The sequence below is a fragment of the Pseudophryne corroboree genome, chromosome 1 (assembly GCF_028390025.1).
Source record: "Pseudophryne corroboree isolate aPseCor3 chromosome 1, aPseCor3.hap2, whole genome shotgun sequence".
Lineage (NCBI taxonomy): Eukaryota > Metazoa > Chordata > Amphibia > Anura > Myobatrachidae > Pseudophryne > Pseudophryne corroboree.
In genome coordinates, this window is record NC_086444.1 from 1,249,798,678 (window position 1) to 1,249,814,199 (window position 15,522).

General features: G+C 49.9%; 1 protein-coding gene across 1 annotated transcript in view; it reads left to right on the plus strand.

Annotated features, from left to right (window-relative positions):
- Positions 1-12,565, plus strand: part of DOK1 (docking protein 1) — a 103,778-nt gene extending 91,213 nt beyond the window's left edge. The window contains exon 6 of the mRNA XM_063925855.1: positions 10,482-12,565. Within this exon, the coding sequence (XP_063781925.1) occupies positions 10,482-11,831 (1,350 nt within the window). The 3' untranslated portion in view covers positions 11,832-12,565. The remainder of the gene's footprint in view (positions 1-10,481) is intronic.
- The last annotated feature ends 2,957 nt before the right edge of the window (positions 12,566-15,522 follow it).

A 15,522-nucleotide genomic window follows, 5' to 3' on the forward strand; every position in this document is an offset into this window, starting at 1 on the left:
ATCCAACACGCTGTCTAAGCACCCACACTAGCATCCAACACGCTGACTATACACCCACACTAGCTACCATCCAACACACTGACTATACACCCACACTAGCATCCAACACACTGACTATACACCCACACTAGCATCCAACACGCTGACTATACACCCACACTAACATCCAACACGCTGACTATACACCCACATTAGCATCCAACACACTGACTATACACCCACACTAGCTAACATCCAACACGCTGACTATACACCCACACTAGCTACCATCCAACACACTGACTATACACCCACACTAGCTACCATCCAACACGCTGACTATACACCCACATTAGCATCCAACACACTGACTATACACCCACACTAGCTAACATCCAACACGCTGACTATACACCCACATTAGCTAACATCCAACACGCTGACTATACACCCACATTAGCATCCAACACACTGACTATACACCCACACTAGCTAACATCCAACACACTGACTATACACCCACACTAGCTAACATCCAACACGCTGGCTATACACCCACACTAGCTAATATCCAACACGCTGACTATACACCCACACTAGCATCCAACACACTGACTATACACCCACACTAGCTAACATCCAACACGCTGACTATACACCCACACTAGCTAACATCCAACACGCTGGCTATACACCCACACTAGCTAATATCCAACACGCTGACTATACACCCACATTAGCATCCAACACACTGACTATACACCCACAGTAGCTAACATCCAACACACTGACTATACACCCACACTAGCTAACATCCAACATGCTGACTATACACCCACACTAGCTAACATCCAACACGCTGACTATACACCCACACTTGCATCCAACACACTGACTATACACCCACACTAGCTAACATCCAACACGCTGACTATACACCCACACTAGCTAACATCCAACACGCTGACTATACACCCACACTAGCTAACATCCAACACGCTGACTATACACCCACACTAGCTAACATCCAACACGCTGACTATACACCCACACTAGCTAACATCCAACACGCTGACTATACACCCACACTAGCTAACATCCAACACGCTGACTATACACCCACACTAGCATCCAACACGCTGACTATACACTTACACTAGCTAACATCCAACACGCTGACTATACACTTACACTAGCTAACATCCAACACGCTGACTATACACCCACACTAGCTAACATCCAACACGCTGACTATACACCCACACTAGCTAACATCCAACACGCTGACTATACACCCACACTAGCTAGCATCCAACACTCTGACTATACACCCACACTAGCATCCAACACGCTGACTATACACTCACACTAGCTAACATCCAACACGCTGACTATACACCCACACCAGCATCCAACACGCTGACTATACACCCACTCTAGCTAACATCCAACACGCAGACTATACACCCATACCAGCATCCAACACGCAGACTATACACCCACACTAGCATCCAACACGCAGACTATACACCCACACTAGCTAACATCCAACACGCTGACTATACACCCACACTAGCATCCAACACGGCTGACTATACACCCACAGTAGCTAACATCCAACACGCTGACTATACACCCACACTAGCTAACATCCAACACGCTGACTATACACCCACACTAGCTAACATCCAACACGCTGACTATACACCCACACTAGCTAACATCCAACACGCTGACTATACACCCACACTAGCTAACATCCAACATGCTGACTATACACCCACACTAGCATCCAACTTGCTGTCTATACACCCACACTAGCTACCATCCAACACGCTGACTATACACCCACACTAGCTAACATCCAACACGCTAACTATACACCCACACTAGCTAGCATCCAACACTCTGACTATACACCCACACTAGCATCCAACACGCTGACTATACACTCACACTAGCTAACATCCAACACGCTGACTATACACCCACACTAGCTAACATCCAACACGCTGACTATACACCCACACTAGCTAACATCCAACACGCTGACTATACACCCACACTAGCTAACATCCAACACGCTGACTATACACCCACACTAGCATCCAACACGCTGACTATACACCCACACTAGCATCCAACACGCTGACTATACACTTACACTAGCTAACATCCAACACGCTGACTATACACCCACACTAGCTAACATCCAACACGCTGACTATACACCCACACTAGCTAACATCCAACACGCTGACTATACACCCACACTAGCATCCAACACGCTGACTATACACCCACACTAGCATCCAACACGCTGACTATACACTTACACTAGCTAACATCCAACACGCTGACTATACACCCACACTAGCTACCATCCAACACGCTGACTATACACTTACACTAGCTAACATCCAACACGCTGACTATACACCCACACTAACTAACATCCAACACGCTGACTATACACCCACACTAGCTAACATCCAACACGCTGACTATACACCCACACTAGCTAGCATCCAACACTCTGACTATACACCCACACTAGCATCCAACACGCTGACTATACACTCACACTAGCTAACATCCAACACGCTGACTATACACCCACACCAGCATCCAACACGCTGACTATACACCCACTCTAGCTAACATCCAACACGCAGACTATACACCCACACTAGCTAACATCCAACACGCAGACTATACACCCACACTAGCATCCAACACGCAGACTATACACCCACACTAGCTAACATCCAACACGCTGACTATACACCCACACTAGCTAACATCCAACACGCTGACTATACACCCACACTAGCTAACATCCAGCACGCTGACTATACACCCACACTAGCTAATATCCAACACGCTGACTATACACCCACACTAGCATCCAACACGGCTGACTATACACCCACAGTAGCTAACATCCAACACGCTGACTATACACCCACACTAGCTAACATCCAACACGCTGACTATACACCCACACTAGCTAACATCCAACATGCTGACTATACACCCACACTAGCATCCAACTTGCTGTCTATACACCCACACTAGCTACCATCCAACACGCTGACTATACACCCACACTAGCTAACATCCAACACGCTGACTATACACCCACACTAGCTAGCATCCAACACTCTGACTATACACCCACACTAGCATCCAACACGCTGACTATACACTCACACTAGCTAACATCCAACACGCTGACTATACACCCACACCAGCATCCAACACGCTGACTATACACCCACTCTAGCTAACATCCAACACGCAGACTATACACCCATACCAGCATCCAACACGCAGACTATACACCCACACTAGCATCCAACACGCAGACTATACACCCACACTAGCTAACATCCAACACGCTGACTATACACCCACACTAGCTAACATCCAACACGCTGACTATACTCCCACACCAGCATCCAACACGCTGACTATACACCCTGTGACAGGACGGTACCGTACGAAAGCACTCGCCGCTTTCGCGTCCCGTTGGCTGCCCACAGAATGGAAGGTCAAGCCGCACGAGGCCTGACCACATAGGGGATTCCCGCTTACCGTCAGTAACCGCCTGTTACTGACTCCACCCACTGCGCTGTGGGCGGGTTCTCGCTGCCACCACCAAACTCCTAACCTTCCGTGGCGTTTGGAACCACGGTTCTGCTCTGTATGTGCCGACGCACTGCCTTACCACAGCTGTGTGGTGCTGACGAATCCCCACTAGCCACTTGCTAGGTCTCTACCGGTAGCTGGCGGAAGGCGGAGCTTGGAGACGCTAGGTACTTCCCTGGACAGCCGGAGGACGGGGCTAGGTTTGGCCTAACCCTGTTGGTCACAAGATGAAGCAGTCTTCTTGAGGCAAAGATGTTTATTGCTCAATAACCTTTAAAAAGGCTCCTCCCTATTGCTAGGGGTAACAGCATACAATCAGATGTTTTCAGCAGAATAAGATGGAATAATAATACACCCTCCTATGGGCCAACTGCCCTCCTTTTATCCCTCTCCAAGACCCCTTACCACAGGGGGTAAGCCCGCCCTGTGGTGCACAACCAATCAATGTTTACCCATGAGCTTTGCATGCCTTGGTCTCATGCACAGCTAACATTGTCCCCTATGGACAGTGGGGAGTGGTCGGTCTCCTTTGACTCTCCCATCTTGGAGAATCAGGATACTCCCCGGTGCCGTTCAGTCTGGCTGGGGGAAGTTTTCCCTCCTAAATCTGTCTTCCAGAAACCTGCCCGGGACCCAGCCCACTGGCTGCAGCCTGGATTTGGGCTCCAGAGCTGGGCAGCCTGGCTCCCCGGTCCAGGTCTCTTGGCCACTACGGATGATCTCCGTGGAGCTCCAAGAAACCACTCAGCTTGTTTCATAGCTGAGCTGCTTCTCTCTCTCCCTGTGCCCCTTGGAAGTGTGAGGCTGGATGGGAAAGCATTACGTTTTTGGGGAAAAGGTCTGGGAGAATCCATCAGCCTGCACAGCCATGGATTCCCCCCTCCTGGGACACACAACCAAGTAAGTGCAATTTACCTTTAAATACATTACATTTAAATCACACTGTACATGTTATACATTTAAATACACTCTGAGCCTGCACAGGCTCCACATACCTAGGCACTGCAGTGCCTTACAACACACTGTACTTTCTATTATTTTTTACACAATGTCTGGTTTGTGGAATACTGTGTCCTAGTCCTGCAGCCTGGCTGCTAGGACCCTGTCTGTGCTGGCTCCCCTAGCCCTGCAGCCTGGCTGCTAGGGCTCTCTCAGTGCTGGAGGTATGGGGCTGGCTTCCCCCACCCTCCAGCCTGCCTGCCTGCCACTGGGGTCCAGGGAGCTGGCTCTCCCTGTCCCCCCAGTGTGGCACTAACTTTGTGGCCTTGCCGCACGCAGCGGCGCACCCCCCTGTACCGAAGCCCGGCGGCCTGGGACACTTGTCCCGGCCGCCGTGACTCTGGCTCTATTGCAGCGCTGAGGTGCCGGGAGCGTAGCTCCCGGACCCCAGCGCTCATCAGCCTAATTGCACCCACGCCGCTAGGGAGCCGGCTAGCCCGGTCCCCCATGAGCGGTGCCTGTGGTGGCCTCGCCGCGCAGGGAGCCGGCTAGCCCGGTCCCCTGTATGCGGAGCTGATTTCAATTGCCCTCGCCGCAGCGTCCGGCAGGGAGCCGGGCTGCGGCGCACCCCCCATTGCCGGCCAGCAGCCCGGGACGTCCGTCCCGGCTGCTGCGGCTGGCCACCCGTGCTGGGCTGAGGCACCGGGAGCGGAGCTCCCGGCCCCCAGCGGCGGCTCTCCCTTCTCCCCGGCGCGCACACTCCAGTGCGCCCGGGGCTGCACCGACCACTGCCGGGAGCGGAGCTCCCGGACTCCGGCGGTCAGCGGCTGCCTCTCCCCCTGCGCGCACACACTGCTGAGCGCGCCGGGGGCTGTCCTCACTGCCGTGGTCTCCGGAGAGGTCCGGGACCACGGCACACATTGTCAACATACATTTGTTACACATTTTTAAATCTGGCGCCAAGCGCCCATTGTCTTCTAAAATGGCGCCTGTGGCCGGAGAGACCAGCCACACGTGTAATGGCGTCTGCGGCACTGAAGGGGTTAACCCTCGTGCCCAGCGCCATGTTGCGGACTGTTTAAAAGTTTGTTTAATGATGTGTTTTAACATGTCATATGTAGTGCTCTGTGCACAATTGCAGGAAGGCATGTTTAAATGTATTTATTTTATATTCAAGACAGGCTCGGTGTATATTTAAAGGGAAACACGTGTTTAAATGAAATGTATTTAAAGGAAAAATCAGTTACTATAGATGTCTGAATAAGCATCTCTTATCCTCTGGAAATAGGAAGTGGCATGCTAATGGCCCTGTCCTAGCAGCGAGGTGTGAAGGACAATACCTTTTGATGTGTAAGTTCCTTAGAGAGAGATGCTAATCACTGGGTCTATGGGCTTGGAATATGTTTCATGTAGGTGATTTAATGGATATACGATCCCTGAATGGCAGATACAGGAAGGAAGACCGTTTGTTTGTATTGTAGCCATTCCTGTTGTAATCTCAAACACTGGGATTGCCTGGAGATGTGAATGACCAGAAACATCTGTATTTTGAAGCTATGTGATAAATTTATCAATAGTGAATGTTAATCTGATACCAAACGTTGTCTGGGTGACAGGAAGGAGGACATTGTTTTATTGCACTTATATCCTTGTAAAATGTAATTTATTGGTATTTTGTAAAATAACCTGATTGGTTGGAGAAGACAGGGAGGGCTTACCCCCCTGTGGTACTGTGTGGAAAACTGACATAAAAAGGAGACCTGCGTGCCTCCAGAGTTGTAGTGTATTATTCCATCTTATTCTGCTGAAAACATCTGATTGTATGCTGTTACCCCTAGCAATAGGGAGGAGCCTTTTTAAAGGTTATTGAGCAATAAACATCTTTGCCTCAAGAAGACTGCTTCATCTTGTGACCAACAGGTTAGGCCAAACCTAGCCCCGTCCTCCGGCTGTCCAGGGAAGTACCTAGCGTCTCCAAGCTCCGCCTTCTGCCAGCTACCGGTAGAGGCCTAGCAAGTGGCTAGTGGGGATTCGTCAGCACCACACAGCTGTGGTAAGGCAGTGCGTCGGCACATACAGAGCATAACCGTGGTTCCAAACGCCACGGCAGGTTAGGAGTTTGGTGGTGGCAGCGAGAACCCGTCCACAGCGCAGTGGGTGGAGTCAGTAACAGGCGGTTACTGACAGTAAGCGGGAATTCCCTATGTGGTCAGGCCTCGTGCGGCTTGACCTTCCATTCTGTGCGCAGCCAACGGGACGCGAAAGCGGCGAGTGCTTTCGTACGGTACCGTCCTGTCACAGCGCCGGGCACTAGGGGTTAACCCCTTCAGTGCCGCGGCGGCCATTCTCCTCGTGGCTGGGGGCCTCTCCGGCCACAGTGTCCTCCAAGGTTCTGTCTTTGGGTCTTCTCCTTTTCTCTCTGTACTCCTCTTTAGGTGAGCTCATTAGCTCTTTTGACTTCCAGCACCATCTCTATGCTAATGATACTCTGATCTACCTTTCCTCCTATGGCCTCTCCCCTGCTCTCCTCACTCGTATCTCTGACTGTCTCTCTGCTATCTCATCTTGGATGTCCCAGCACTTTCTTAAACTTAACATGTATAAGACTGAGCTGATCATCTTCCCTCCCTCATAACCTCACCTCCTACATTCTCATTATCTATTGATGGCACTACTATCTCCTCTACCCCCCAAGTGCGATATCTTGGAGTAATCCTTGACTCCTCCCTCTCCTTCAAACCACACTTTCAGCACCTCTCACAGTCCTGCCATTTCCATCTCAAAAACATTTCCAGGATCAGACCCTTTCTCACCCAGGATGCCACTAAGACCCTCATCCACTCACTGGTCATCTCCAGACTGGACTACTGTAATCTCCTCCTAACTGGCCTCCCTGATAGTTTCCTCTCTCCACTCCAATCTGTCCTCAATGCTGCAGCCCGGATCTTCTTCCTCGCCAAACGCACTACATCCACCTCTCCTCTCTTACTAGCCCTTCACTGGCTCCCCTTCCCTTTCAGAATCCATTTCAAGCTTCTCACACTCACTTACAAAGCCCTCACCCACTCCTCTCCCATCTACATCTCTGACCTTATCTCCCTTTACTCTCCCACCCGTCCTCTTCGCTCCGCTAATGCACGCCGACTCTCCTGTCTACTGACTACTTCCTCCTACCTCCAAGATTTTTCACGTGCTGCTCCATTTCTCTGGAATTCCCTACCTCTCCCCCTCAGACTCTCCACCTCTCTACAAAACTACAAACGGGCTCTCAATACCCACTTCTTCACCAAACCCAGCCAAATCTCCTCCTAACCCTCTGTTCTACGCTCTCTATGTACCCCGTCTGTGTCACCCCTGTCCGTCTACCCCTCCCCTTTTAGAATGTAAGCTCTCACGAGCACGGCCCTCTCCCCTGATGTGCTTTCCCTCTCTTACATAAACCATCCTCGATGGCACCTAATCCCGCGGTTTTCTGCCACTCTGATGCTTATGTCAGTGTCATCTGCTGATGTAGACATGTCTATATACCCTGCAGAGAGAGAACGTCAGTAACTCACATAATATAGAGGCATGGCTGTAACTAGGTGTGTGCAGAGTGTGCTCCGTACATAGCTTTGCAAGGTAGGGGTCTAATTATTTGAAGCTCACCTTGTACTTTGTGAAGGGGTGATCAGCGTTGCGGCTGGGCAGATCTATGTAGTGTGTGGTTGCCAGGAATCGGATGTATGGCTACACACTGCATGGTTCTGCTCCATTATGGTGCTAGTTATTTTTGTATGGGGTACAAGTAGCTTCATATAGTTAGAAATCGCAAAGTTTTTATGTGGAATAAAGTGGTTCAGTGGGTAGGGTGTTTGGCTGAGATGCAGCAGGTTGTGGGTTTTAGTCCTCGGTGTGGCAGTATATTGAAATGTGTTATTTAATGAGGGGTATTGTGGCTGAATGGCGGCAAGCTCTCGTGTTGAGTGCATGAATATCGTATAAAGAGGATTTGTGTCCACATCCATTTTCTTGCAGTGTTCTATAAATGTGTGCGCGTGTGTGTGTGTGTGTGTGTGCGTGCGTGCGTACGTACGTACATACATACAGACAATGTGTGTGTGTGTGTGTGTGTGTGTGTGTGTGTGTGTGTGTGTGTGTGTGTGTGTGTGTGTGTGTGGGAAGGGGCATCATAGCATGGGCTTTCTTCTCTGAGATAAATTTTGTCATGCTCCTTCCCCGCGAGGCATGTGCCTTATGTCTCTATTGGAAAAATGAGGGGGGTGGGGGGTGGGCACCAATTCTCTTTCTGGCACAGGGGACAAAAATGTCCTATTACGACGGCTTTATATAGAGGGTATATAAGGGAGAACATACAGGAGCACAGGAGGGTGGGAATTGGGTGCTGCAGAGAGAACGTCAGTAAGTCACATGATATAGAGGGTATATAAGGGAGAACATACAGGAGCACAGGAGGGTGGGAATTGGGTGCTGCAGGGAGAACGTCAGTAAGTCACATGATATAGAGGGTATATAAGGGAGAACATACAGGAGCACAGGAGGGTGGGAATTGGGTGCTGCGGAGAGAACGTCAGTAAGTCACATGATATAGAGGGTATATAAGGGAGAACATACATGAGCACAGGAGGGTGGGAATTGGGTGCTGCAGAGAGAACGTCAGTAAGTCACATAATATACAGGGTATATAAGGGAGAACATACAGGAGCACAGGAGGGTGGGAATTGGGTGCTGCGGAGAGAACGTCAGTAAGTCACATGATATACAGGGTATATAAGGGAGAACATACAGGAGCACAGGAGGGTGGGAATTGGGTGCTGCGGAGAGAACGTCAGTAAGTCACATGATATAGAGGGTATATAAGGGAGAACATACAGGAGCACAGGAGGGTGGGAATTGGGTGCTGCAGAGAGAACGTCAGTAAGTCACATGATATAGAGGGTATATAAGGGAGAACATACAGGAGCACAGGAGGGTGGGAATTGGGTGCTGCAGAGAGAACGTCAGTAAGTCACATGATATAGAGGGTATATAAGGGAGAACATACAGGAGCACAGGAGGGTGGGAATTGGGTGCTGCAGAGAGAACGTCAGTAAGTCACATAATATACAGGGTATATAAGGGAGAACATACAGGAGCACAGGAGGGTGGGAATTGGGTGCTGCGGAGAGAACGTCAGTAAGTCACATGATATACAGGGTATATAAGGGAGAACATACAGGAGCACAGGAGGGTGGGAATTGGGTGCTGCGGAGAGAACGTCAGTAAGTCACATGATATAGAGGGTATATAAGGGAGAACATACAGGAGCACAGGAGGGTGGGAATTGGGTGCTGCAGAGAGAACGTCAGTAAGTCACATGATATAGAGGGTATATAAGGGAGAACATACAGGAGCACAGGAGGGTGGGAATTGGGTGCTGCAGAGAGAACGTCAGTAAGTCACATGATATAGAGGGTATATAAGGGAGAACATACAGGAGCACAGGAGGGTGGGAATTGGGTGCTGCAGAGAGAACGTCAGTAAGTCACATGATATAGAGGGTATATAAGGGAGAACATACAGGAGCACAGGAGGGTGGGAATTGGGTGCTGCAGAGAGAACGTCAGTAAGTCACATGATATAGAGGGTATATAAGGGAGAACATACAGGAGCACAGGAGGGTGGGAATTGGGTGCTGCAGAGAGAACGTCAGTAAGTCACATGATATAGAGGGTATATAAGGGAGAACATACAGGAGCACAGGAGGGTGGGAATTGGGTGCTGCAGAGAGAACGTCAGTAAGTCACATGATATAGAGGGTATATAAGGGAGAACATACAGGAGCACAGGAGGGTGGGAATTGGGTGCTGCAGAAAGAACGTCACTGTGTGCTCTCATTTGCAGCAAATCTAATATCACTTTTACATTTTCAGGTTATGTTTTCCTTTGAAGCTGGCAGAAGATGTTCCTCAGGTCCTGGAAACTTTACATTCGAGACATCCCAAGGTCATGAGATTTTCCAGAAAGTGGAATCTTCCATTCGGGCTCAGCAAGGTCCAGAAAAACGTCTGAGTTTCCTCACACTGGACACAGAGTGTCCCACAGACAACACATCATTGGGGTCGGACCCTGGTGGATCTGAAGTCCAGGCTATAAGTGGTATAATCAGGAAGGATGCAGATGGTAAAGCACTTAAAAGTAGAGTTCTTCCCAACCTTCCACTGGTTAAACCTTCTCAGCCCCAGCACCTTCTGGACACACCTTCTCTTGCTTCAATGCCTGGGAAATCCAATACACCACCTCGCTCTCCAGTTGGCCGTTCTTTAAGCCACCACTGTGTGGACAATGAGCAGCTTGGTGTATATTCAGAGCCTAAGGATTCTGTCAAGGGTGTGAAATCCCATTTTGATCCACTGTACTCTGATCCTGTGGACAGTGTGGCCAGAAAAGAGATCAGGTCAAATAAGGATATGAGTTTGGCTTCGCCCCTTTATTCAGATCTCTATGAAAAGGTTGACTATGAAGTAGTGGGAGGAAGTGTCTCTTCCAAAGCATTGAGCCTTTCTGCATCACCTCTAGGATGTGAGGAACATATCTACGATGAGCCAGAGGGGATAGCACTGACTGAGACTTGTCCTCCACTATACTCAGAGGTACACCTGAAAGCTGCAGCCTGGAAAAAAGAGGCCAGTGATGAGAAGCTTGGCTATGAGTACCCATACAACCCCAAGACTGATGATTACTCTGTACCAAACTTCCAGGGTACACGCAGTCAGCCCCGTAGTAGAGCAGGTCCCAAACCTGTTCCAGCTCCAAAGCCTCAAGGAAAGCTTCTATCCAAGCCTCCAGGCAATGACGGAGACTCTGGAAAGATACCAGTACACACTCACATCACCCAGTCCAACAGCAATAATAACAACAATGGTAACATAGAAGCTGTGTATAGTCAGGTGCAAAAACCAAATATCAAGGAAGCCAAACTAAAATCCGCACCAGCCTTGCCACTGCCAGCTAAACCACAGTTTGTACCACCTCTGCCACTGACAGCTAGACCACCATCTGAACCAACTCTGTGTCTACCGATGTCCATCACACCACATCCATCACTGCTACCGGCCAAACCTCAGACTGAGCAAGTCAGATCTACACCTGAGACTCTTCCTTGTATAGACAGAGAGACTGGTGTCCCATCACGGTCAGGGAACAAGGCTGAGCAGTCTCTGCAGGGTTTGCTGGATGACAACAATCTGTCTTTGATCTATGAAGATTTGGGTATTTTGTGAATGGTCCATTGACATGTCCACCGGTCCTTCCCGCTGACTGAGATTATATTGGAGAATATTAGTGACAGGGATACCAGTTCTCTGACTACTTTGTGTGTCTTGTCGTAGTGTAGGAAGACAATCCAGTCCTGATGTTCCATTGAATGTTGCTCTGCTCTTCGTGCCCACCCTACGTGTGAAACTTCTGCCTCTTCCCAGCAGCGATCCAGTCTTCTGCTCTGAGGTCGGATCCTCTAGGTCCCTTGGTGGGATCTTGTCTCACTCTACAGCCAGCACCCCTGCCCACTGTTATACACCATTATGGTTACACGCCAACGTGACACTCATTGTCTATTGAATGACATACGTTAATGATAAAGGGGCTCATTATATGTAATAAAGACACGCTGCAGTTCCCTGTGTATATACAGATGAGCGCACTCTGGGGAATCCAGCTTAGATGGAGTGTAAAAGTACACAGCACATAATGCAATCACACCCTACACTCCTCATCAAACACAAGGGAACACAATACAACACTCTCCATGTGCAATGTGACCAATCCCAGCGCTCCAATGATCTGCTGACACTGCCAATAATTACCCGGCATCATCCTCTCTCCTATGTTCAGGCAACTAAATGCAACAAGACTTTCTACAGCACAACTGTGTGTAATTTTATACACAAAATGACAATGAGAAATATTGTGTACAATTATCATTACAAATAAATGACATACTGCCCTGCTTATTAAATGCTTTTCCGACATGTATGTATGTGCGAATCTATATATATGTATATGTGTGTGTGTGTATATATATATATATATATATATATATATATATATATATATATATATATATATAAACAATAGACTGTGTATATAGTGGCAATAGTAGCAGTGTGCTGCAGAGCACCGGTGGTATTTAGCTGATAAAGTCATGTATTTGGAGGATAGAGACTGGGGGGGTCATTCTGACCCGATCGCACGCTTCAGTTTTCCGCAGCGGTGCCGTCGGGTCAGAAATGCGCATGCACCGGTGCCGCAGTGTACCGGTGAATGGCCGCCCGTCGTTGCGCTACGATCGCCTCTGCCTGATTGACAGGCAGAGGCGGTCGAGGGGCGTGAAGGTGCGAAACGGCGGCGTTTGGTAAGTGCATTTCACCTTAAAAACATTTAAATACTCGGTACATTTCTGTTTAAATATACGGAGCCTGTGGGGGCGTGGCCACGGCGGCATCAGGGTAGGAAGCAGGGTGAAGGAGCTCCCTGGGCGATTAATTCTGTCCCCATCCTTATCCCCTCACCGGAGCTGTCCTCCTGCACAGTCTGCCTTCTGAACCTCTGGGGCAGCGGCGGGCGCCCTTAGCTGCCTCCTGCGTGCGTCTCCCCGGCCGCCGCGCGTATTTCCGGCCTAGGCCGCCGGAGCATCCCCAGTCTCAATTTGCGGGTGACTGGACGTGCTGCCGCGGGCGCATACCCCCCTGCACCCTGAACAACTGTCTGCCTACATTTGTCCCCCATTGCCTGGGCTCCTAGGACTGCGGGGGTAGTGGGGAAGCTGTGGGCCTGGCGGACATTTTGGAAGCAGCTCCATAAGCATTTACCCCTAATGTACTGCACTGAGACACTGAGGAGCTTGTGGGGCTGGCTGAAGTGTCACTGGGCACACTGTCCTGCTCCCTAATAAACTGCCACCCACTGCCCATTGATTCTACATATACCCCTGGGCCCTCCTGACCCACCTCACCTGTTTCATCACTGGCTGTTGGGGCGCATTTGATACTACATTTCTTCCTTACTGCTGGACCTTCTGACACTGAATATTTGGGACCTATGTGCCGCCTGAGCCCAATTGGGTCCATGCCGTACATGGTCGGTGGTTCCAACTCTGCTAATATGGTGCAAGACAGTCAACACGCGGCTGCGGCCAAGTTGGAGAAGTTTGCCCGCCAGTCTACCACCCAGCCGGCGCAGTCATCTCCTAAATCGTCCCCTCCTGCCCGCCCTGATCCCCCGGCCGGGGCCAACTCGGACGTGGCTATGCAGCCTTCTGCTCCATCCATTCAGCAGGTACTGGAGGCTATAGCTGCTAGCGAACAACGCTTGTCGGACAAAATGGAGAGGGTGCAGTGCGATCTGTCCTTGTTGCGTCAGGATGTCCAACGTATCCGGGAGAGAGTGGGTGAGGCCGAGACGCGGGTTTCTAATCTGGAGGATCTCTGCGGCCCCCTGAAGCAATCCGTGTCGGCAGTCTCTCAGCAGGTCTCCACAATGCAATGCAAGCTTCTGGATATGGAGGGGCGCCTCCGTAGAAACAACGTGCGGTTTGTGGGCCTGCCTGAAAGGGAGGAGGGGGCACATCCTGAAGATTTCTTGGCGTCATGGCTCAAGGAGGCATATGGTGCAGAATCCTTCACCTCCCAGTTTGCGGTGGAACGGGCCCACAGAGTTCCTTTCCGGCCCTTACCTCCTGGTGCTCCACCACAAACTTTCATCGCCAAATTTTGCATTACAAAGACCGGGACTCTGTGCTATGCCTGGGCCGCACGGAGGACCCTCTGCTTCGGAATGGTGTCCGGGTGTCGGCGTTCCCAGACTTTGCAGCGGATGTCCAGAAAGACAGGGCCCAGTTCCTGCCTATCAAGCGGCGCCTTCGTGACATGAATCTTCCCTACTCGATGCTATTCCCCTCCAGATTGCGTGTGGTGGCGGACGGGGAAACCAAGTTCTTCGGCTCTCCAAGGGAGCCGGCAGCCTGGCTGGACAGATATGCTCCAGGCGTCCGTCAACTTGCTCCGGACTGATATCCTGTTTTCCCTTCTACATGAACATAAAGCATGCAAGTATATGTCCGGGGAGCACCCTTTTGTTTTTGGGTTCTGGACTTTGTTGCGTAGAGTTACATATACTTAGGGTTCCTATTTGCACTGGGACTTTAGGTCTTATGCTACGCACAAGTTTGTCATAGGCACTTGGATCTCCAGGGTTGGGTTTTGTTAGGGATATGTGTATGCCGCTGTTTGGGTAAGGTATATGGGGAGGGGGGTTGGTATTTGGGTATTGCTTGTTTCTGTGTGGGATCTGTTTTTCTTTTTTTAGTTTATTGTTTTCTATATTTCTGTGTTTTTTTCTGTGAGGTACTGATGTGTTGTTTTGACCGGCTAGGCTTGTGGCCCGGGGTCTGCGGATGGCAGGGTCTCCGGGATAATGCTTTTTATGGGCGGGCAGGTGCGCGGATGACTTTGATTGCGGGGTCCTTTATCCACCTTGCGAGGTACATATGTGATGTGTCCCAGATGGCCGTACAGACGCCATGCCTGCCTTAAAATTTTTGGCGTGGAATGTCCGGGGTATCAACAATAAAGTAAAGAGATCCCTGGTACTTAAAATGATTAAGAAATATGACCCGGACATTGTTTGTCTGAGTGAGACTCATTTAGAGGGCAATAGACTGCTGTCGCTCCGCAGGACTTGGGTGGGATGGGCGTATCATTCCTCTCACTCCTCCTTCTCCCGAGGGGTGTCAGTCATGATCAAAAGATCTGTCCAGTTTGAATTGATTACAGTAAATACCGACCCCTATGGTAGGTTTGTGTTCCTGGAATGCAAATTGAAATCCTGTCATTTCTTCCTGCTATCAGTGTATATTCCTCCACCTTTCTCATACGACGTATTGCAGAAAGCCACCTCATTCATTGCCTCTTCCCC